Source organism: Pelophylax lessonae (assembly GCF_965119305.1).
Source record: "Pelophylax lessonae genome assembly, chromosome: 2".
NCBI classification, from domain to species: Eukaryota; Metazoa; Chordata; class Amphibia; order Anura; family Ranidae; genus Pelophylax; species Pelophylax lessonae.
Genome location: NC_138769.1, coordinates 271,327,651 through 271,353,404, shown reverse-complemented (window position 1 = coordinate 271,353,404; position 25,754 = coordinate 271,327,651). Strand labels below are relative to the sequence as shown.

The 25,754-nt window shown below is 45.7% G+C and overlaps 2 protein-coding genes across 2 annotated transcripts in view; both read left to right on the top strand.

Moving 5' to 3' along the window:
- LOC309548058 (plasma membrane calcium-transporting ATPase 4-like) overlaps positions 1-25,754 on the top strand; it is a gene marked incomplete at both ends in the record, with an annotated part of 1,291,629 nt that overhangs the window by 825,213 nt on the left and 440,662 nt on the right. The window lies entirely within an intron of this gene.
- LOC309546663 (uncharacterized protein) lies at positions 8,374-12,432 on the top strand (the record flags this gene model as incomplete). Its single annotated transcript, XM_082246384.1, is given in 5 exon segments — positions 8,374-8,454; positions 10,802-10,986; positions 11,847-11,991; positions 11,995-12,015; positions 12,019-12,432. Coding segments are annotated over 5 exon segments (846 nt in total).

Below are 25,754 nucleotides of genomic sequence, written 5' to 3'. Positions count from 1 at the left end.
TTTCATATGGACTATGAGATGTATTCTGCTATCAGAAAGTGGAGAGCAGGAGGCAAAGGTCTCAGGATGCATGAATGCAGCCACTGTCTAATAGCAAGGAGTCCGGGTGTGAACAGTCAAGATAGCGTCAAGTGTCCAAGGGAGGACAGAGAAGTGGACACCGGAGGTCATAATGAGGACAGTGGAAATGGAGGACAGGGGCATGGGGAAAGAGGTGCCAGGGGCCGGGTGGTGGTGCACGCTTTGTGGAAGAATGTTGGCCGTGCATTTGACAGCGGGACAATTATTCTGTATAGTTTCTATACTGTGGGGATCGTAGTCAACCATGCCGAGACGGGCAGGGGGGCTAGTCCCGGAGCCAGTATGGAAGATGAGAATTGCACGTGTGTGGCAAGGAAGAGGAGTATCGACCGTGCAGTCGGTAGGGGGATGCTGCTCTTGCCGAGCAAGGAGGGACAGCTGGCTTTAGTCGGGAAAAGCGCAGTGGAGACCCTAGTGCAATTGAGGTGGGCAGATGTATATCTAGCAAGTGATATACTCCGCTTTGCAGCTACTTCCCAAGTGTTTACAGCGCAGCAGCATGGCAGGGGAAGAGTTACAGTACCGTACAGGAAAGCGTGCCATGAGCAGGACTGCCCAGAGGGAGGAGTAACCACCCAGTATGGCGAATGTGTGGAGATCGTGGAAACATCCGGCCAATCGGGAATGGTCCAGAGGACCCTATTAATATCCCCTAGTCTGGGCGCGGCCGTGCGGGAGACACGTGTAGGAGAAGGAGGCATGTCGTTCACCAGAGGAGCGAAGAGTGTTCCCGCTATGGCTACCACCATGGCCGAAAACCCTGCGGAGCAGAGCCGAGAGCAGATCTACCCGCCTGATCCCCCGCTAGTTTGGGATACTGATATCCGGATGGTGCCAGACGGCGGACTCACGTTGTGCACCGGAGGAGGTCGTGAGTTCCTTGGAGTGGTATGTGCCCAGTGTGCCACTGTAACTCTGAGGGTGCAAGCGTGGGTTCAATGTGGGCAATATGGGGATTTGCTGCTCAGGGCAGAGAAGAGCGAGGGCCATCCCAAGAAGCTTAGTTATGTGGGAGACAGGCCTCACTCAGGAGGTGACGGGGAACGAGTCAAAGTTCCTCCGGAGCAGGAAGAGGCATCTTCAGGCTGATGATGCAGATGGAGGCCCTGCCTGTAGTTGGTGGGCTTACAGTCTGCGGGAAGGGAGTTCGGTCTCAGAGCTCCATGGGGAGGGGATCCGTGTCCACCCAAACAGTAGGGACCCGGGCAGAAGTATCGTCGGTCAGGGCCCTAATGGAATCCGCCCCAATAAGTATTCCCCAGCCTGTCCAGACATAAGTTGTCCAGGTGTCCTCTTCCAACGCCAGTAGTGAGGGTGAGAACTGCCCTGTCAGAGTGGATTCCCCATCCTTCTACTTGAAACATGGCTCCTTGGAAGAAGGTATGGATGACTGGGGATCCATGGAGGAGACCGAGTGGGAATGGGGATCAGAGACTGGAAGCAGCTCCCCAGGTCCTGAAGTTGTTGTGCCTCTAGACCGGGAGGCTCAGGAGGCTATTGAAAGAGGGGAACTGGCCCAGAAATTGGGATTCTGTGATGCCTATGTCACAAGGGTCCCAGATCTCAACATTGCTAGGGCCAGGGACCAAAACACAGCCTATGAGGAGATGATCCAAAGAGTGCACACCCCATTTTCTCCACCAGGGAGAGGTAACTGGAAAACCCTTCCCAGGTTATCAAGGATGCGGCGGTGGATGCAAAAGAAGGTGGCATTGGAATACGGCTACGACTACCCCTATGCTCCCAGGGAAGTCATGCTCCTAGTGGAAAAGTTCAGAGACTGGTGGTGCGATGAACTTATTTGGGACTACCTTTTTGTCCCAAAGCCGTACCGGGACACTTCGGAGGAAGGGCTAAAGGAGAAGTTTGCTAAAGTCAAAGCTCAGTGGTGCTATGGACGCTCCATTTACATAGATAAAGTGGAAGTCTGTCGCCTGGACGAGTCAAGACATGCTTGGTCCATCCGGGTCAGAAGTGAACAAGGGGAGTATGTCCAAGTGCCCCACCCGGAGTATTACATCTGAGTTTGTTAGAGTTCTTTAAAAACAAGGAGGAGTTGAGGAGCAGCGGGAAAAAAAAAATTTTGTGTGGCCGGCTGGCTACCACAACTGACCAAGGAAACTTTTTGAGGTGATATGATACTGAATCAAAGTTGAAAAGTATTGGGAGTTCAACCAGACCCCTTGGGCCATTGGGCCAGGATCCCTTTTGCAAAGTCAAGTGCTGTGATGTCATGCCTATGGGACCATCGGAATCAGGCTTTTGGGAAGTTATTTGTGTGCTAGGTCTTTTGGGCCATCGGGCCGGGGCCTTCTGTGGATTACAAATGGCTGTGTGGGACTTCATCCACAGTCTGTACAGATGAAGATGTTGCTACAAGTCACAAAGTTTGTGAGTATTCAAGAACTTTGGTGTGGGGTGCTCACTGGACCCCTGTGATATTTCCCTGACTCAGCAGGACTGTAGGTCATGAGAGACTATGACCTGCCCTGTTTCCTCATCAAAGATCTCAAAGGGACAGCAGAGGACGCTGCATTTCACTTCATCAAAGAGGACTCTGTCTAGACAGTTAGTGTCAGGGGACAAGTTCTTCCAAGTTAAAGGAGGACCCCGGCGTGTCAAGACACTGGTTGGCAGAGGCAGCCAGGGAGGAAGTGGAAAGGTCGCCTTTGTATTTTTGAAGGAGGGTCTTTGCATTCAACTGTTCAGCTTGTTAGATATGTGATGTGATTCATATGTGATGTGATGAGATTGACTAAAGTTTGCTTCCTTTCTCTATACAGGTGGGACCACCTTAGAGTTAGACAGTCAGGATGTTACAATTAGAGATGTTCTTGCGGTTCGCCCGGCGGTCGGTTCATGGCAAATTTTGCTTGTTCGCAAATTCGCAAAAAGTCAGACTTTTGCCGATGTTCGCGAATATGTCCGCGCCGCCATTTTCTTTTTCATTCAGAAGAACTTTGACCCATGACACAGCCGTCAGGTGGAACGGGACAGCCAATTGAAACATTTCAGCACATGGACATGCCCCCTACCCTATAAATAGACCTGAGCTGTCGGCCATTTCACATTCCGCATTTTGTCAGGGTAGGGAGAGGTCTGCTGTGCTCATGAGGGAGAGATTGCCAGACACAAATAGCTATGTGAATATCCACAAAAGTTCTTTTCAGGGCTGGTATTTCGGTATAGGTCTACTAGTATCTTTTCAGGTTAGGGGCAGGTATCCAGTTGGTGCTTTAGGGGCAGTTAGAGATCGGCAGCAGTCACACAAATCGCTCTGTTAATGTCCACAAAAGTCCATTTCAGGGCTGGTATTTCGGTATAGGTCCAGTCTCTCTTCAGTATAGGGACAGGTATCCAGTCTGTGCTTTAGGGGCAGTTAGAAATCGGCATCTGCAGTGACACAAATCACTCTGTTAATGTCCACAAAAGTCATTTAAAGGGCTGCAATTTTTTTGGTATTGCTGTGCAGTGCACTATATAGGGGGGGAGGGGGTAATCCACAGTATAATATACTTTATAGAAAGCATATTATAGTGGATTAGTAGTAATATTGTGCACTGTACAGCATTGTTACAGGTGTGGTGACTGAGCGTTGCTGCAGCTCTGATGGGAATAATAAAGGGGCACTCTGACCACAATATTAAAGGGGAACTCTGACCGCAAGATTATTGATTATTGATTCACTCATTCTATCCCTCCACATCACCTACCTGCTTTAGGGGCTGCTCGGAAGAGGGATCTCTTTTGCATTTATTTTGGAGCTGTAAACACCTTGAGGGATTGTGGGACCAAACTAAAGCTAAAATTCTGCAGCTATCAGGCAGAGACATCCCCATTTGTCCCAAGATATGCCGCCTTATTGCACTTATCCCGCATGTCCCAGTCCCTTTGACTAGATTGCTTCATACCCTATTTAGTGCTATCCAATGGCAATGATTTCTCTTATTTGGAGGTCTCCTACAGTTTTATGGTCTCAGGTAATGTCTAGGATGGAGGTCCTCAGACTATCTGAATATGTTTTTCACTCTCTACACAATTCTTTGCATCTGTTCCATGACAAATGGGATATCTGGGACAACTGTCCTTAACTTTCTTTATATGTGTTATAATGTAATCATGCTATTACCTATGCTGCCTATATGATATCCACATAATCTGCTTGACATGTTATTTATCATTGTACCAGAGAATTTTTACTGCTGTATTTGCCATTTTATGATTGACTCTGAATCAGCTTTGTAATGTTTGGTTTTTGACTTTCCAATAAAAGCTTTTGTAAACAGTGATTGGTAATAAATGGAAAATACACAATAAATAGCAAAAATAAAATTATCTAAATTAAGGTGTCCTCATGCAATAAATATATAGTAGCAGCCATATAAATAATAAATATAAAGTAATAGACAACACCTTGTATCTTACTCAATGATACGTAAATTAAAGTGACCAATGTGCATGCAACTGTGACAAAAAATATCACCCCACACTAACTTGATAGTAGACTCTCAATCATCAAAAAAAGTTATTGAAAATATAGCAGTAAAACTGAATATAGTGACTAGTGAAAAGTGACTCCGTGCAAATAATTCAGTAATCCAGAAAAAGGTCACATATAAAAGGTGACTCAGTGCTAATACAAAAAATAATCCATATAAGTGCACATATACATATATGAAAAGATATATATAAAAAAGTGATTCAGTGCAAATCCAGAAACCAGTGACATATAAAAGGTGACTCAGTGCTTATATAAAAATGTCCATATAAGTGCACATATAAAAAGTCTTTGATATTCTCCACACGTGGCTGGTGTAACTGATAAATCACTTGTGCTCCCCTCACTCCCAGGACCGCACTCACCAGATATGGTAACCCCTGCAGGGGTAATAGACTTTCTGTAGTTTAGAGGATGTAGCTCATATAAGTATCCACTGAAAAGACCCGTGTACCGTAGACAGTATGCATAAATGTATGCTCAGGATACAGTATGTTGGAAGAAAATAAGGGCTCACATGGTGAAGTAACGTCTTAAAATCCAAAATGTTTATTAAAAAAACATACTCACAATGGTAAAATCAAATACAGGCAATCAAGAAGATCAATTCCTCCACTTTCTGGATGGACAGGAAGCGCTTCCGGAACGCAATTTTCAATGGAGCCCCAGAGCAAAAGATAAATAAAATAAGCGGAGGGACGGCATGATATATGGGTATTGTACAGACAGGGAAGGGTTAATTTTTTTCAGTGTGCTGTCCAGCCTTACTGGGCAGGGATCCTGTGGCTGGGAGGGGTCACTAAAAGGTCAGGACGCGATGGGAGGGGTGAAGGGGCCAGTCGGTAGCAGCAGGCCCGGACTGGGACAAAAAATAGGCTTGGGCATTTTGGACTGAGCAGCCCGGGGGGGGGGGGGGGTGACGGGGGTGTGACAGGGGTGTGGCGGGGCGTGGCGTTCGTCGGGATGGTTGATGACAGGATTTAATGTTCCAGGATGTGTGGATTCGATTACAGTACCTTTTTAGTTTAATCTGACAGACTGGGTCCAATTTAGATCAGAGCTGCCATATTATGCTGTTTTTTTTGTCTTACTTTAAATCCTGTTTTGATGGTTGAGTCCTAAAAATAGTATGAAGCAGCACAAGATGAGGGTTACTCTAATCAAGGGGTAGACAACCGTTTTGGGCACAGTGTGCCAAAAAATGTTTTCAAAGAAATTGGGAGTGCCAGATAAATAAAAAACAACTGTCAACTTCAAATAAAGTAACTGCTGTAAACCGCTTGAATAATAGTAAGAAATCAAGTGAGCTTTGCAACTTCCCAAATCAGATCAGTCCCAATTCCTGCACTATCACACCTCAGATTAGTCCCAATTCCTGCACTATCACACCTCAGATCAGTCCCAATTCCTGCACCTTCACACCTCAGATCAGCCCCAATTCCTGCACTATCACACCTCAGAACCCCCCAATTCCTGCACCTTAACTTAAAATAGTGAATCAATGAGTAGGGTGGGGTGGTATGTGCTAGAGAAGAGCAAAGTGATGGGGTGCAGATAAAATTTGAATATTCTAGGCCGTGTGGGGACAAGACAGAAGAGCTAAAAGCAAACTGGGATGGAAAGGGTGTAAGATCAGTGTGTGGAATGCTGAGCTGAGACCAGAGGCTGCAGTACAAGTGTTGTAGAGATTTATAGACAGAACAGATAAGAGAAGGACAAAAAATCAACAGGGCAGAGAAGCAAGGAGGATCGGTGTGGCTTTACTAGCTTACATTCACTGCATGTCAGACAGTCTTATCTTTGTGATGAGTGAGAGCCGCGGCACACTGGGAATATGCCTGGTCTGCCCTATGGCCAGTCCGGGCCTGGGTAGCAGACACGAGGAGAAGAAGATTAAGATCTGAGAGCAGCGTGCTGAGCCCTTGCAGGGAGAGAGACTCGTGTCCCGGCTGCTGGATCTGTGCACTGTTTACTCCAGGTAACCTGCGGGCTATGGAGGTTGATCAGCTGTTATCACAGATCGGGGAGCTGCCTGGCTCCAGTCTCAGGTGGAGGCGCTGATGAGAGAACTAGATGCCTCGTCGCCTGCGGGGGGGCGTGTCAGAGATCCCACGTGCTCAGAGGTCACGGCCTCTGGAGCGCTTCAGCCCGGACTCTGTCCCCTGAGCTTAGCGCCAAAGCGGGAGACCTGTGAGGGACCCTCCAGGCACCCCAGAGAAGCGTGCCACTGCTTCATCTGGAGGTGAGCCTAGGAGGAATCCCCGGCATGGGTGGAGCTCAGCTGGAGTGGAGAGAGGAGTCTCACCACTGTCTTCCTCTCCTGCCCGTCGCCTGTGTGTGGAGCAGACTGCCACTGCCAATGCTGATGTCCAGGGCAGGCAGGTGGCTCAGCGGGGGAGATCAGAGATGGATGCTGGCCAGGTTCCTGTTGTGGCCAGTGGTCCCCCTTCTTCTGTGATCTCCAGCCCAGGCAGAGGATGGAACTCCAGCGGGACATCGCAGGGTCAGCACCCGCGGCAGGGAGTTAATCTAGGAGGTCGGGGGACGGGTCTGGTGCTCTTCCCAGGAACAGCTGGAGTGACCAGTGCCACGGGCCCTCGGCATCCAGGTCTGGCGGATCTGGGGTACAGTCGGTGATCGTTCAGCCAGCGGAGACAGACGTTCGGTCGGAGGGAGAACTGTCCCAGTTTGATGGGGACGATGTCTCAGAAATCTGGCGCCGGGGGCTTCTTGCGAGGCGGCTGTTGGGCCCAGTCCTGGGTAGCCCGGTAAGTGTCATTCTAATTTGTCTTCTTTATCTGTACGCTCTGTGTTGCAGGATTTGCTAGGCCAGGTTAGGTTGGAGACCCCTGTGCAGGATAGTGGGGTGCTGACGGGTACTTCTGTGCCACAGGCAGCGGAAGGCATTTCCGCTTCTGGGGGTTCAGATGGGGGTGTCAGGGACTTGTTGGTAGGTTTGCTGGAGTTAGTCAGCCGGTTTGAGACAGAAGCGGGCGCTAGGGCGTCGCCGTCGGGCGGCATGGGTCTCGCCTGGGGGTACACCGGTGCACGCAGTCGATCCCCCCCCCTACCTGTAGCTTCACCCGGTGGTGCGGGTGGGCATTCAGTGCATTTAGATACCAGTACAGCATCTGGAAGTGGTCTGGGATTGGAGAATACTGGGAGTGCAGCATCGGCTGATTCACCTGCGGCGACGGGTGACAGCAGCAAGAAGGTTGATCCAATCCGCTTGGCGGGTTCCGCCAAGTGTGTGGTCTATGTCTGTTTTGAGGGCCCTTTGGGTTCTCACCTCAAGGCGGAAGTGAAGGAGAAGATCTGGAAGGGTGAGTATGTGGAGATATTCACGTTGTTGCCCTTGGAGAAGTTTAACTTGGATAGGTTGAAGCCAGGAGAGAGTAAGAAGGAGGACGAGGAAAAACGTTGTACCGACTGATTCCACGGACATTTTCAAATTGGCTACAGGCATTTGCCATTTTGGCTAGTGTTGTAGGGGAGAGGTCTCCTTAGCATTGTTCTGCTCTTTTTTGCTACCTTTAGGCCATTAGCGAGGCATACAGGATGTATGGTGGCGTGGCCTGGTTGCGTTACGACGAGCAGTTTCGTCAAAGGATGGCCGTCAGGCCATCTTTGTGGTGGGATCATAAGGACATTAGTCTCTGAATGAGGTTGATGACATCGGTGCAGACTCCCAACCAGTTTTTTTTTCAGGAGGGGTCGGTGGTTCTTCCATCAGGGCTACTGCTGGCAGTACAAGGAGGGAGCCTGTAAGTTTGGATCGCCCTGCCGCTTTAAACATGAGTGCACCGACTGCGGGGGAACCCATGCGCTGTCACGCTGCTTCAAAAACGGCAAAGGGCGCTCCGGAGAGTCTTCAGGTAAGAGGGAGGATGCCGGTGAGGGTGGAAAGGATGCTTCCCTTTCTGCTTAGGTATCCCGATAGGCAGGCTGCGCTATTTAAAAAGAAGAGGGGTGATACACCCCACAGTTTTGCGCTTGCAAATTGTGCAAATATGTGTAAATAATTTGTGAATTATACCTCAAAAATACGAGAATTATACAATAAGATGTGAACCTATATATATATATATATATATATATATATATATATATATGCAATAATGAGGGCCCACACACACATTAGGCACTAATCCAATAAGTGATAAAACAAGCAACTCTAAGTGAAAACAAAAAAGAAACACAAAAAAAACGGAAATAGTGTCCTTATTAAAAATAGCAAATTATTAAATATCCACAGAAGTCAGTCCTATATGCGCCTGTGCTGAGTATAAATATACGCCATGCAGGGATGTAGATCCAAAAGAAACCCAGGGACAAGTCCCAAAAAAGGAGTAGTGCTTGGAGTGGAGATCGGGGGACCACCGTTGTGCTTGACGGGTGTGTGTCAGGAAAACTCACCAGAGGTGATGGATCCCCTCCCGCCCTATGGTAGGGGGATCATTCAGGCTCAAGGGAAGACTTTTCTCCACCCAATGGGGTCTGCGATACTCTCGGTCCTCCCGCAGTTCCTGGTTATAGGTCGTCCTGTGTATTCCTTTATATGGACTCCGTATGGTATCGGATGTCAGAAAGTATAAGAAAGCCTCATAGTGAAGTCCATTAAAAAAATATTTATTTAAAATATAGGGATCAGTCATAAAACATGTTACATGCCATAAGAGACAGACCAAATAATAAAAAGCATTAGGGGACACGAGTGGTGCACCCTGAACGGTACCCACTCAGGTAGGGGAGGCTAGGAAACGCCGGCTTCTGCGTGTGTTCCAAAAACAGTCCTTCCAACTACCGGTCACGTGTCCTATGTGCATTCCAAAATGACACGTTTCGTCATTAACGTATGACGTCCTCAGATCTTGGAATGGGGGGATTTGCTAATGAAGGGGGGGCTTTGCTAATGGTTTCCGCATCCCATGTTCTCTGTCCTTCGTTCCAGCGACTTCCCAGAATTTACGTTCGGCCCTACAACATCAAAGCGTGGTTTCCTCCAAGCTGGAGAAGGAAGTGGCGCTGGGTCGCATGGCCGGCCCTTTCACTGAGTTGCCAATTCCGGATTTGGTGGTGTCCCCGCTTGGCGTGGTTCCAAAGAAGAAGGCAAACAAGTTCAGGTTAATTCACCATCTGTCCTTCCCGAAGCGTGGTTCGGTTAACGATGCTATCGCCCCTGAGGCATGTGCAGTGACCTATACCTCTTTTGATGCGTCACTTTCCTGGGTGTGCCACTATGGGCATGGGGCACTTATGTCGAAAGCGGATATAGAATCAGCTTTTCGTTTTCTGCCGGCTCACCCGGACAGTTTTCTATTGCTCGGTTGCTCTTGGCAGGGGGGGTACTATGTGGACCGCTGCTTGCCCGCAGGTCGCTCTATATCCTGCGCCTTGAATGGGTGGTGTGGGACGTTTCTGGAATCAACTCGGTCATTCATTATTTGGATGACTTCTTGTGTGTTGGTCCGCCGTCTTCCAACGTTTGCTCTATCTTGCTGGGGATGCTGCAGCATATCGCTGGCCGTTTTGGGGTGCATTTGGCTCTGGATAAAACTGAGGGGCCGACTTCGTCCCTTTGTTTCCTTGGCATCATGGTGGATTCCCTGGCGATGGAGTGTCGATTGCGCACGGATAAACTCGAGGCCCTTAAAGCCGAAGTTCGTGGGACCATTTAGAAGCGCAAGATCCAGCTCCGCCAATTGCAGTCACTGTTGGGTAAGTTGAATTTTGCTTGCCGGATTATGCCGATGGGCAGGGTGTTTTGCCGACGGCTGTCGGCATCCACCGCTGGGGTCAAATCGCCTACTCACTTTGTGAGTTTGCACAGGGAACATCGGGAAGACTTGCTGGCTTGGCATGGTTTTCTCGATTTCGTTCAATGGACGCTCTTTGTGGATGTCTAGCCCCATCAGCAACTTCGATTTGGAGCTTTTCACTGATGCTGCAGGTTCAGTGGGCTATGGGGCATTTTGTGGAGGTAAATGGAGTGCTGGGCCTTGGCCCTCGGCGTGGTGGGACGAGGGATTCTTAAAGAATCTGGTACTTTTGGAGCTCTTTCCCATCGTCTTGGTGGTGGAACTTTGGGGTGATTCCTTCTGGAATGCCAAGGTTCAGTTCAATTGTGATAACCTTGGTGTGGTGCAGGTGGTTACCGGTCTTACGCCGGCTTCACAGCCGGTGGTACGGTTACTCCGGCACTTAGTGTTGTGTTGTCTACAGTTGAACTATTTTGTTTATGCTGTTCATCTTCCTGGGGTGGAAAACACTTTGGCTGACGCTTCGTCTCGCTTTCAGTGGGACAGGTTCCGAGAGTTGGCACCGGAGGCGGAGCAGCACGGGGTTCCTTGTCCCGGCTGGCTGTGGAGCATAGCATTGGAGTCTCAGCAAGGTGGATTCAAGGCTCAGTGAGTACAGCTACTTGGTCGGCATATTCAAAGGTATGGTGGTAGTGGTTGGGATTTCTGCACCAGATGGGGGGTGGATCCGGAAGGTTCAGAGGTAAAACATGCTGTTCTGTGTTTTCTTTCGATACATTTGGAGCGTGGGGTTTCAGCTGCGACGATTGATCGCAAACTGGCAGGTTTAGCGTTTTTCTTCAAGCTTCAAGGCTGCAGGGACCACACAAAGGAATTTTGGGTTAGGCAGGCCTTAAGGGGGTATCAGAAAGCACATAAGCGACTGGATGGTCGACGCCCAGTTTCCTTTGCCATGTTGCAGGCCTGGTTTGTCTGCCTCGACCAGCTTTGCTCCTCTGCCTACGAATGCTTGTTGTTTCAGGCTGCATTTGCGCTGGCGTGTTTCGGGGCGTTGTGGGTGAGTGAGTTGGTTAGCCCTTCCAAAACTGCCACGGGGGCCTCTTGATGCGTGAGGTGTCCTGTTCTCGTGGCTCTGTTGCTTTGTGTATGCGGAGGTCTAAGTTCGATCAGGGGGGTAAGGGCATGCGGATTCCAGAATCTCCTATTTTTCCTGTAAGTGCATTGGAGGGTTTTCTTTCCGTCAGACCGGATCTGGGGGGTTCCTTCCCGATACATTCGGATGGTTCTGCGCTATCTCGCTTTCAGTTAATTGCTGTATTCCGGAAGTGTCTGGTGGCAGCGGGATTTGATCCTCGGTGTTATGCTTCACACTCCTTTCGCATCGGGGCCACCACTGAGGCTGCCCGGTCGGGTTTGGACGATGAGGCAATTAAGCGTATTGGTCGGTGGGATTCTGACAGGTTTAAACTGTATGTCCGCCCACAGCTTATACGGGATTGAGTATTAAGTGGGGGGTACCTATGTATCTGTTTTGGGCTGCGTATCTGGGGCTTATGTTGTGTGTTGTGTTTTCTTTACGGGGGGGCCAGACGAGCTGATGTCCGCCCTAATGGTAGGCAACTGGGTTTCCCGCGGCAGATAGCTCAGGTTCGCTAGATCAGGGTGCCCAGTATGATGTGAATCAGGGTGGTACCGGAAGTGCATCATTTTTCCAGGCTTGACAGGGCTCCAGATGTGCTGTTGTTACATGTGGGTGGTAATGACATGGGGGCCAGGTCCGTGTGGGAACTTATTCGGGATGTGAAATTTGATTTTTTGCGGCTGCGCACTGCGTTTCCTGGCATGTTGATTTTATGGTCGGAAATGGTGGGTAGGACATCTTGGCGCCTGGTCAGGTCAGTGGATAGGATTAACAAGGCCCGTATTAAGGTAAACAAAGAGGTGGGTAGATTTGTGACACACAATGGAGGCCTGGTCGTCCGGCATCTGGAGTTGGAGGTTGATACTTGGCGGTACCTTAGGGGTGATGGGGTTCACCTTAATGCCGTGGGGATCGATATGTGGGCCCTAGGTTTGCAGGAGGGCATTCAGTGAGCGCTGTGTGTGTAGCGGGGCACGCAAGGGTAAGGCTTTACCCTTGCACGCTGTGGCAGTGGTGGCTCTTTGGAGGAGGAGAGAATTTATTGATAAGAGTGGTCGAGAGTGGGGATAAGAGTGGGGTTCTCTGGTAAATTCCGGTTAACAAGGAGTTTACCTCGTAATATGTAAAATGGAGGTCACTGCAAATGAGGTTTGTCTCCGAGCCGGTGTGTTGCGGCTGGAGGCCAATGTGGAAGCAAAGGTTTTCACAGTGAATAGTTTCTGTGTTGTTGATCTCAAAGACCACCAAGCTTCATTTCTCAGTTTCTGTTTTAATGAATGTTATGTAATTTATTTGATAGTGCTGTTTTCACAATAAAAGGCTGCGATGGTCATTTTTCTCCAAAAAGTTGTCGGGTCTTTTATGGTTAAGTGGGGTTTGGAAGGTATGGCCTTGCAGGCTGGGTGATGCTGTCAGCTATTTATACTACACGTGTCATGTAGAATGCAACAGAAATAGAAGAACAAATCCTGGAATTTCATGAACCTTTCCTGTGCAGGAGAGCAACCTCATCTGAACCAAAGTCCACCCGTCACAAGCCTGGAACTTAATTTATCTGTCCTCTTATGAATCTATTTCTGAAGTGAAAATGCCAATTTATTAAGTTATTGTATGGGAGACGGATGCGGGGGTCACTAGATCTACTTAGAGTGCATTGGGAAGGAGGTGTAGGGTCTGAGGAGACCTCTGTGGTAGGATACGTACTAGCGCTCAGGGATCGACTGATGGAAGTCACAGACACCATGCGGGAGAACCTTCAAACCGCGCAGGGGCGGCAGAAGCAGTTGTATGATCCTACTGCCCGGGATCGCACCTTGGCTGCAGGGCAGAATGTTCTTGTCCTCAAGCCTACCAAGATGGAAAAATTACAGGCCTCTTGGCAGGGACCCTACAAGGTAGTAAAGCAAATATGTGACACTACCTATTTGGTAGCTTAGTGCTCAGATGAAAGAGTCCGGCGAACCTTCCATGTGAACATGCTCAAGGCGTACCAACAGAGGCCTGAGGAGATAGCTGCTATATGTGCTCCAGCCAGGGAAGATTCCAAAAACCTTCCCCTGCCGGAGCTGTCAGTGGAGATAGGGACACAGCGGGTGTAGAGACAGTGAGGTTAGACAGGCAGCTAGGGCCGGAGCAACAGGACTAGGCCAGGCTGGTCCTTAGGCAGCGTCAGGACATGTTTTCCACCAAGCCTGGGTACACTACTATGACCATGCACTGGGTGGAGACCCCGGGACAGCCACCTATCCGGCAGGCGGCTTACCGGGTACCCAAGTCAGTAAGAGAAGGTATGCGGAAGGAGATAAAGGACATGCTCGATTTAGGAGTTATCGAACCCTCCAATAGCCCCTGGGCATCCCCAGTAGTGTTAGTGCCAAAACGGGAGGGTAATACCCGCTTCTGCGTAGATTACCACTGACTGAATGACTGTACAACGACTGACGCGTACTCCATGCCCCGGGTCGATGAACTGTTAGACCGCATTTCCCGAGGTAGTTTCCGAACTACCCTTGACCTATGCAAAGGGTACTGGCAGATTCCTCTGGATCCGGAATCTGTTACAAAGTCAGCATCCATCACCCCTTTTCGGCTTGTACCAGTATAAGGTCATGCCGTTTGGGATGAAGAATGCTCCAGCGACGTTCCAGAGGATGGTAGATCAACTCCTCAATGGCCTCCAGGATTATGCCTGTGCATACCTGGATGACATTGCGATCTACAGCGATACCTGGGTACTGTGTTTGACTGCATCAGGGCTGCAGGACTAACATTAAAGCCAAAGAAATGCAGCGTAGGGACATCTGTGGTTCAGTACCTCGGGCATCGGGTAGGCCGTGGGCAACAGCGTCCTGAACCAGCTAAAGTAGAGGCCATTGCAAACTGACCCACCCTCCAGACAAAAACCCAGGTCTTAGCATTCCTAGGCACTGCAGGGTACTATAGGAGGTTTGTATCTGACTATAGCACGATAGCTAAACCCCTGACTGACTTAACAAGAAAGAATCTTCCTCACCAGGTCCTGTGGTCCCCAGAGTATGAAAATGCTTTGCATTGCCTGAAAAATGCTTTGATTTCTGCTCCAGCTTTAGCTGCTCCTGATCCAACCAAACGTTTTTGTGTGCATACAGATGCCTCTACCTTTGGGTTGGGTTGGGAGCAGTGCTAAGCCAAGTGGGAGTCGACGGCCGTGAGTACCCTGTTGCCTACATCCATCGCAAGTTACTACCCCCAAGAATGTTTGGCGTTGGTGTGGGTCCCTGAAAAAACTTCAGCCATATCTCTATGGCCAATCCTTCATGGTGCTCACTGACCACAACCCTTTGATCTGGTTGAATAGAGTATCTGGTGACAATGGACGCTTATTGAGGTGGAGTCTTGCCCTGCAGCCCTACAACTTTTCTGTGCAGTACAGGCCGGGACGACAAAATGGGCAACACAGATGGACTTTCTCGGCAAAGTGACCTGTGATTGTAGTATAGCTCCCGGACATCCCTATGTTGACCTGTAATGGATCTAGCTGTGTCTGCCGGACTATGGAACAGGGGGGAAGTATTGTCACAGACTTAGGAGACTTTTGGGAGATGACTGCAGGCTAGACTCCTGGCCACTGTCTGTGTGGAGCAAACCTTATTGGTAATATCATCAACTCAAGCCACCTGTCTTTCATACAATATAAATTAACAACCTATTATCTACTGTGGGGGTGTGTTTACACTTCTAATAATGTGTATTGCTCTTTGGGAGCTCGATGCCGGTGGGTCTAACCTGGAATGAGATCCCTGATTGTTCAGGTGGTTATTTGTGTCATCTATTGTTTGCCTGATAGCATTCTGTGCATTCCGCCTAGGCTGATTTAAATACTCGGTTAATTGGCATGTTAATGATATCATGGCCAGCTAAAGTATGTGCTAGAGGGGGATTAGCCATGGGTTAGCCCTACCTCGTTATCTAACCATTGTGTGATGTTTTGGGTAAATATTTGACTGGTCACTGACATACTTCCCAAATTTATAAAAGTCTGTAAGTTAGTTCAATAAACAGTTCATTCTGGTTGACTCCAAAACTGGTACTGTCTAGTTCTTGGGGTAACTATAGCCAGATTCACAGGTCTCATGTTTTAGAGCTTAGAAAGCAGCTTTTTGGCAGAGATACCCAGTCGGGGTAGTCGGGGTAAACCCTCGTCCTCTTTTACCTTCCATGTCCTTCCTATACAAGGAATACCCTTGAATATATTTGCCGTCCAGTCGTGTGAGGTATCAAACCAAGTTTCTGTGGGGGCGTACCCGGAAGCGGCCATGTGAAGGCGCGCTCTGTGACTCTCTCCGCAGCCGGCTGCACCTCCGATGCTGGAGGAATAGGAGGACGCCGAGGAGAGACACGAGAGAGCTGGGAGCCATACGAAGGAAGACTACGGGTGGAGGAGTGTGCCACCGCGGGCTCCGAGCTCTCACACCGCTGAACGAGGGACAGAGAGGAAGCGGAGAAGCCTCCACACATCGATACCGATCGGGGGTGGACAGCCGCGGTCCGGGAGGAAGGAGGAAGTACCTTCACTGTCGGCTCCAGCGAAGCTTAGGAGACGCGGAGCACTGTGAGGAGAGGTGAGAGAAACAAATACCGAAGGGAAGGCTGCGGGTGAAGGAGTGGGTCATCTGCAGCACTGAGCACTCACACCTCCGACACAGGGACAGGCGGACACCGCGCGGACCGGGACCGGACACTTTGGACTGAGAGAGATGTGATAGCCCTATCCACTACAGTACGGAGCACCTAGACGGATAGCCCGCTACCCTCTCTGGCTCTACCAAATAGCTGTGAGTACCGCAGAGCATATTTAAAGCCGTGATTAACTTAAAATGATGCACATTAACCAAATGCTTTATATGTGTGACTAAAGGGAGAATAAGAGACTGCCAAAAATTATAAAGATAAAGAAAAAGTAGTTTGGTAAAGGGAACTGAACTACTAGGAAAGTGCATAAGAAGCTGGAAGGTAGAGAAGGGGCTATCTACTTTAACAGTCCATAAAAGTAAACGGGAGATACAAAGAAACTTACGACTGGAGTAAAAAGACAAGAGACAACAGGTGAAGGCCATAACTATTAGACCGGGCTAATTGAAAGGAGACAGACTGAAGTCCACCCAATAGAGGAGAAAGAAGTTTAAGTTTATCCAGAGAGGAAAAGCCTCGACTCTATAAGGGAATAGAGAGGAGAGGAGGATGACACTTACTAAAAGACGGAAAGGGAGGAAGAGTGCGGGAAAAACAGGAAAAACAAAGATAAATAAAACGGAAGGAGAAATTGACCATTTTTTCACTAACAGCCAGAAATCCTCTAAAGGTGTAAAACTGACATTTACAAGCCCAGAAGCCAGTGAGATACCAAATTCACTGGAAACCACCCCCTCTATAGAAGGAGAGGCTAATAGTATAATGAGCAGCCAAAGAGAGACCCCGGTATCTTGTATACTCACACAAACCGCTATACAGAATTCTGAACTCAAAGCCATGTTACAGGCATTACCGACAAAAGCGGACATTGAACAAATGATTAGTAGAATAGAGGAAAAACATCAGCAAGAAATACAAGAGGTAAAAAAAGATATACAAGACATCACAGCCCCCCTAGTAGAAGAGGAAACATCCATTAACTCGATAAAAGAAAGATTGCTAGCTTTAGAGTTAAAACAAGAAACCCAAAAAGAAACAGAGGACGCAATACAACTACAGCTGGAGGATATAGAAAATAGGAGTCGTCGTAGTAACCTGTGACTACGAGGTATAGCTGAATCTATCAGTAATGAAAAACTAACCGAGGCAGCGAAGGAGATCTTTAAACAGGTCTTAAAAGACAAACATCCAGGGAACCTTGAAATAGAGAGGATTCATAGAACCAGCGGCCATAGAAGTAAAGAGACCCAGAGACGTGATTTGCAAAATACACCACTATACGCATAAAGCGATGATCCTGAGATTATCCTGGGAGGCCCAAGATATAACAATGGAAGGGGTACCAGTAAAGATATACTCCGATATATCCAGGGGAACATTGCGGAGAAGAGCGATCCTAAGACCATTATTGGATTTGGCTAGAAAAGCGGGGTGCACGTACAGATGGGGATTTCCCTTCTATGTAGCATTCCATAGAAATGGCAGATACTTCAACTTCATACAATGCGATTAGAGGAGAAGCGTTTTAACCTCAGGCAACGTGGGGGGTTCTTTACTGTTAGGGCTACAAGATTGTGGAATTGTCTACCACAAGAGGTGGTTTCTGCGGGTAGTATGGTGACTTTCAAAAGACTCTTAGACTTACATCTCAAGGATCAGGAGATTGAGGGCTATGTTAGATGATTACAGTCACACACACCTACACAGGTTGAACTGGATGGACTATTGTCTTTATTCAACCTCACCTACTATGTAACTATGTAACCTTAGAACCTACCAGGACAGAGCTGCATTCTTTCAATTTATAGAGACGGAACCTATACAGGTTGCCAACTGGCTGAGTCATATACCCAGGGAAGGAGTTTGAGTACCCCCAGCAACAAAAGAAAGGGACTGATACACTAGAAGAAGAAGTGATAAGAGAGAGATGAATAATCTTGGAAGAAATTTGGCAGAGGAGAGACTTTCCTAATTGCTAACATATCTTAGATACATTTTGATGAAGAAAGGGTTCCTCTCCTTTTCTCCCTTTTTTCTCCTTTTTTTTTTTTTTTTTTTCTCTTCCATACACAACACACCCCTTCACTATTAGGTAATTTATTTTTGTATTCTAATGAGAGGACTTTTTTTTTTTTTTTTTTTTTCCTCTCTCTTATATTTAAAAACACCCACGAGAGTTTGGTCAGCTTTTTAACACCACTTTTTTCCCCCTTTTTTTTTTTTTTTTTTTTACACACTTGGGAGGAATACCCTTTTTTCTGGGAAACTCCCCTTCAAATCAAGCACATGAGAATTTTTTTCTTTTTTTTCCCCCTTCTCCCCCATACACATAGTACCCCATCACGTCACTATTAGGTATTATTAAGTAATCACTTTAATAATTTAATGAGAGGTAATTTTTCTTCTCCCTGGTTCAGATATGGTCACAAGTGTTTTTTTGTTTACATTTGTTTTTCTTTTTCGGAGATATGGGGATAAGAATATTATATATGTATCAAGATATGTTGCTATACGAAATTATATAAGAGAACGGTAGCATTGTAAGCATAAGATGAGGAAAATATAGTACCTAATTACCCTCTGAAGGTACCTATGGGGCTGGAGGGTAGGGGGGAGGAGGGATGGAGGAAATGGGTGGGCCTTGCTCTCTTCTCTCCCTATCTCCTTGCTGGATTGTCTCTCTCCCACTTCCCCCGTGTCTCATTCCCCACGGGGGTGGGGGGGAGGGTGGGGGAAGGACTAGAATAAAGGTACCGGTAGGATTTTTATTTTTTCTCTCCTTTTATATTAAAATTGAATAAGTCGGAGGTGCAAGAAGGCAGCGGAGGGTCACGCCGGGGTAGGCCCCTACTTAGGAAAAAAATCCACACAAGTTGCATTTAGCAACACCGTGTGAGATAAGGATAGAATAACTATCCAGTTTGACGGGGGGAGGAATCGGAAACTTTGAGGGACCGGATCCTCTCGTTCGCCAATTAGTTGGGGTTTATTTTTTTTTTTCTCCGCGTTAACAGAGATGGAGGATGTAAAAATCACTTCTTACAATGTTAAAGGGCTAAATGTGCCAGAAAAAAGACATATACTATTAAAGGAATTGAAACAGCATAAAGTTAGTATAGCACTAATACAAGAGACGCACTTCAGGACAGATAAATTACCTTACCTCAAAAACAGGTTTTTCCCATATACATATCACTCTACGAATCTGCATGCAAAATCACGTGGAGTATCGATATTGATAGCAAAGGATGTCCCATGGACCCTCCAGGACAGTAGACTAGACCCAGAGGGCAGATAGGTGGAAATCAGGTAACGTTAGCAACACTGTACGCGCCTAATAAACGACAGGATGTGTTTATATCGAGAATTCTGACCAGCCTCATGGGCTTCACAGAGGGCCAGCTGTTATTAGGAGGGGACTTTAACGTACCTCCAATGCCGGCAGTAGATACCTCCTCTGGGACCTCGGCACTCTCCACGGGAATGAGTAGACGTATATCAAAGGCACTATATAAATTTCAGTTGATTGATGTGTGGAGGTTACAGCTCCCCTCTAGAAAAGATTATACGTTTTACTCGATACCACATAAAAATTATTCGAGAATTGATTATTTTGTAATACCTTACTCTCAGCTGCAGGCAGTGAAAAAATCAGACATTAACAGTATCACCTGGTCAGACCATGCACCTATAACAATAGTATATAGCTTAACAGAGAACCCCTTACAGAAAAGACAATGCTGGAGGCTGAACGAGAGTTTATTGCAAAAGGAAGAAATACTAAAGGAAGTAACGCAAGAGCTAAAAGCTTACTTTGAGATCAATGACCAAATTGACTGCAAGATGGGCACCCTTTGGGAGGCCCATAAGGCAGTAATTAGAGGGATCCTCATCAAGCACGGGGCGCGTATAAAAAGGGAAAGAAATAAACAAATGGAGCAATTACTAGACAGACTGAGGGTATTGGAAACAAAACACAAACAATCTCCTTCAGGAACAATATGGACAGACTTAGTGATGACCAGAAAGCAGATTACAGACTTGCTACAATATAAGGCTAAGGCAGATATACAAAGGTGCCGTAAATTAAACTATGAAGCGGGAAATAAATGCGGAAAACTACTTGCTTAGACGGTCCAGGAGCAGAAGTTGAGATCACATATACCTCATATTGTAACAGCAGAAGGGACTAAGAAAACCCTACCAATAGAAATTACGGAAACATTTGAGAAATATTATGCCTCACTATACAATTTAAAAGTGGAGACACCTACACAACGGGAAATTGAAAGGTATTTAAATCAGTCTCAATTACCTAAATTGTCAGAGGAAGAACAGGAACTTCTAGAGGAGGAAATTACTATAGAGGAGGTACAACAAGCAATAAGGTCAATGAAGCCAGGGAAAGCGCCAGGACCGGATGGCTTAACAACACAATATTACCAGTTACTGTTCCATACTTTAGGTCCATACATGGTAAAGTTGTATAATGCGACAGAACTAGATGGGACACTAAATAGGGATACACTTACGGCACACATCTCATTAATATTAAAAGAAGGTAAAGACCCAGCGGCCTGTGGCAGCTATAGACCAATATCTTTATTGAATGTGGATCTGAAGATATTTACCAAGGTGTTAGCAGACAGATTGGCAAGACTTCTCCCAAAATTAATACATCTGGATCAGGTAGGTTTTATGCCATTAAGAGAAGCAAAAGATAATACCACAAGAATACTCAACCTGATTCAAATAGTAAGTGAGAGGAACATCCCGTGTGTGGTGCTGAGCACGGATGCAGAGAAGGCATTTGACAGGGTCGGATGGCCCTTCCTGTTTGCGGTACTCAAATATATCGGGCTAGGAAACTCGATTCTAGATAAGATAATCAAGAGTATATACAAATCCAATAGCTAGAGTGAAAGCCAATGGAATAATATCAGACGCGTTTCCAATAAAGAACGGCACAAGGCAAGGGTGCCCATTGTCACCCCTTCTTTTTGCCTTGACATTGGAACCCTTCCTTTGCAGAGTCCGCCTGAATCCAGACATTGAGAGAGTGAGAATAAAAGATAAACAATATAAAATAGCCGCCTACGCAGACGACATGTTATTTTCATTGTCTAACCCAGGTATCTCACTGCCGAATTTGATACAAGAATTCAAAAGATATGGAGCTGTATCGAACCTGAAAATTTATTTTGGGAAGTCGGAGGCAATGGGAGAGGGGATGTCTCCGAACCAAATACAAATATTGAAAAACAACTTTGGCTTCAGGTGGAACGAGACGGCAGTTAGATACCTGGGGACATATATACCAGCAAAACTGACACGAGTTTATGATCTTAACTTCTTGCCTCTGATAGCAACGACTAAGAGACTTTTAGAACAATGGCACGGAGGGATGCAATCATGGTTTGGTAAATGCAACTTGTTGAAGATGATTGTATTGCCAAAATTCCTATACCTCTATCGAGCATTACCAGTCAAGATACCAAACAGATTCTTTAAGGCGATACACTCGCTATTCATAAAGTATATCTGGTCACACAAAAAAGCACGTATAGCAAGAAGAATTCTGACCTTACCAAAAAAAAAGGGGGGTTTAGCATTCCCAGATATACGAGCATACTATCAGGCCTCACACGTAAGTAGGATCTTGGACTGGTGGCACCATTCAGAGTCTAAATTGTGAGTAGAACTGGAACAAGTACAAACAGAGGTAAATTTGAAAAGAGCTATATGGTGCTACCGAGATCTGCCTAAAAATCTAAAACACCATTTAATAATAGGAAATACATTACGTATTTGTACAAGACCAAACATATACCCTAAATTGACAATGGACAGATCCCCCTTATTTCCAATATTAGGCAACCCTCAGTTCCCCCCGGGACTAGATAATAGACAGTTTACAATATTAAGGGGAAAAGCGCAGGAACAGGCGTCATCATTCTTAATACATAAAAAGTGGCCCTCAGTGACCAAATTGATGGAGGAGGAAGGACCATATAATTTGCCATTCTGGCAAGCAATCCAATTACACCATTATCTGGTATCCATACCGAAACCAGAAGATTTTGATAGAGTATTAACGAGATTTGAGCAGGCTTGCGTAAAGCCAGGGATTTTACTACGTACTCTATCGACCGCATATGGTATACTGACAAATCCAGAGGAACAGCCGGAACTACCTTGGGTGAGAGAGTGGGAGGCAGATATGAACTGTACCTTGACGAAGGAACAGATCCAGAGGATATTGAGGTTTACCTTTGGCCCAGCTAGATGTACCAGAACTCAAGAGACTAATGATAAGCTTATAACAAGATGGTACATCACGCCCAAAAAATTACAAAAGTGGTACCCAAATCAATCTAATCAATGCTGGAGATGCGGAAAAGAAGTGGGCACACTGTATCATATCTTCTGGACCTGTTCTAAGATAAAAACATATTGGGCGGGAGTGAAATCTATAGTTCAGAAAGTTGTGGAATATGAGATAGAAGAGAGCCCGACCTTTTTTTTATTAAGCATATCGGATATACCAGCAATTAAATATGAAAGGTCATTGACCCCACACCTGATAAATGCGGCCAAGGCAGGCATTTTAGGTTGTTGGAAAAAAACACAACCTCCATCTGTAACTGATTGGATAAATAGGATAGAAGATAATAGGAGACTAGAAGAATGAATTGCCACGACACAAAATAGGCAAGAAAAATATGAGAAAGTCTGGAAATCATGGAATGATTTCATAAGCTCTGAAGAAGGGAAACAATATTTGTAAAATAATATCAAGGAATGACTCCATCTCTGTTGACAAGACTATAAATAATGTAATTTTTTTTTTTTTGTTTGTTTGTTACTTTTTACGGGGGGGGGGGGGGGGAAGGGAAAGAGGATAAAGAAGGGAATTTAATGTAATGGCAATAGAAGATGTTATACTGCATATTAAGCTGGAAAAGTATGAGATATTGGAAAAAGTATGTATATTTTTGCAAATTCCTGAATAAAAAGTTGATATTTGAAAAAAAAAACAAGTTTCTGTGATTCCCACAAAGTCTAGGTCTTTCTCATGTACTAACAGTTCCAGTTCTTCCATTTTGTTAGCTAGGCTTCTGGCATTTGTGTATACTCCTCTCAGTGTTGTATGAGTGGATATTGATTTCTCATTAAGTTTTCTCATGCTTTGTTTGTGATTTGATTACTCATTCACCCCAGGAGTTTACATGGACAAATTCTACAAATGCAATCCAAAGTAATACTATGCAAATAGAAGGAACACCATATTACCATAAAGGCGAAAAGAAACAACAAAAGGCAGTAACACTATAATCATAACCCCCGTATAATTTTATAATCTATCTAATTGACTTATACAGATCGATAAATACCCTAACTAACCAAACCTTGTATCAAAAATAATATGACACACCTTCAAGTGAACTATAATCAACCAATACATCCGCAAACCTCATACATGGAGGTGCATTGACAAGCCAGATGGCACAGAAGGAGAGTGAGAGAAAAAAAAAAAAACAACCTTTATTTATAAGCGTAAGATATTTCCCATCTATATTTGCACCATACATCAAAAACCTTACATACAAATTTGATTGCATTTAAAGATGTTTTATATCTGCCCAAACAATAGGTCTCACCATCATCATCATGGCCGATCACCAGAAAGGCCCCGCATGTTGACCTACTTGCAGTGCCCATTGGGGCTACCTTTCTCATGTACGCACTCATCAATGCTCAGGACAAGGTGGGACCACGTTCATGTTAAAGTCAACATTGTGGCGGTACCCTGGATTAGAGATGATGTGTGTAGATAAAAGTACAAAGTCTCCCTGTGAGATTGCTGTCCCGTGTTACCACAGACCTTCCTTGATGTAAGCATTTAGAAGGAACACTGCTGAGTCTTAGCCCTCTCTGCTAGTTCAGAATACCTCTGCCACCACACTCCCAGTGACAGAATGGGGTCCAACCAAGCAGTAGCGCAGACTTCTTTCATACTCTTAACTCTCCCATACCATGTGGCTAGGTATATGGGGTCCGTGTACTGCTGGTTCAGGCCCATTTACCTTGGAGAAATCAACTGCTAGGGAGTGTACAATACTTCATGACTAATAAATAGTGGAATCCGCGCTATGGAGAAAAGTGTTTTAAATTATTTTAAAATATATTAAATATTTTAAAAAAGGCTGCAGCCTACCCCTAAAAATATCAACTTTAAGGTCAATATTAAAAATGGTAAAAAGGAAATGAGGTAATTGGCGCTGCCTAAAACAATGTGTGAAAAGTTAAAAGCTTATGTGTAGGAGATCTTTTTAAGATGTAAATAGGATACTGTAAATATAAATATAAAGTGCGATAATATACAGTGGTGCAATCTCAAATCAGTATACATACATATATATATATATTTTATACAAATATAAAGTGCAGTGGTGCAATCCCAGTGCGCACACCAAAACTGTGTATTAGTGTGTGTATATAAATTATTATTCATGGTGAAAAATGCTAATTCCAAAAATAAGGCCCTTGGGCCAACAAAAATAATTATTATATTCTTCAGCTAAAAAATTAATTAAAAATGTGTAATAAAAATGGAATAATAAATAAGACAGTGCAGTTAATGTAAGAAAATCCAAAAATGGTGTAAGTGCGATGTAGTGCTAAAACCGACCAAGGATATAAATAATCAAAAAATATATATGATATGATAAGTGCTTACTAAAGTGCTATAGTGCAAATAAACCAAGTTTAAGGTGCTAATTTGGAACCGTAAGAATAAATAAATAAATCCAATTGTGAATAGGTCCGTGACAGAGAATTAATCGATCAAATGATTAAAAGAGTCCATTAGAAAGTCCAAAGAAAGGTGAACTGTAGTGATAATTCACTCCGTAGGTGATTTATTATATATGTAGTGCTCCAATTGTTTAAGTGCCGGGCGTGGAGGCAGTGCTCCCCTCTTACTCCCACTTTCTCCCGCACTCACCAGATAGTGGCACCCCTACAGGGGTAATCGGCATATAGAAACCAGATAGACTATCCGATCACAGGGCGTTTGTATGAGCTGTTCCTTTTAGTGCAGGTTCTTGGAGCCGTATGGAAATCATATATCACATGTACTCATAGGGAATATATCAGGGGCATCATAGGGAAAAAGAGCCTCATATAGTGATGTATTGCTTAAAAAGGTTATCCTTTATTCAAACATCAAAAACGTACTCACATTTAGGCAGATAAGATAGGCGAACAGGTACCGTAGGGACTGCAAGACCCTCTCTAGCGGTGGCTTCTGGGAGGCTGGGTTAGCCAACCACCGGATCTGCGTTCCAACGATGCGGAAGTGACGTAATTATGCTTGACGCGTTTCTTCATCAATGACGTCTTCAGAAGCGTAAGTACCGTCACCTCCGCTCCGTGTATATACTATCTGGTTACTAGGCAACCGGATGAAACTAGCTATGAGTAGCCAATGAAGAAAAACGAATAGACACACGGTCAGCTGTTACTAGGCAGATTTAAAATGTGTAAATTGTTCCGAACCAATACTCTTTAAGCTGCTTATTGGCCAATCAGAAAAATTAAA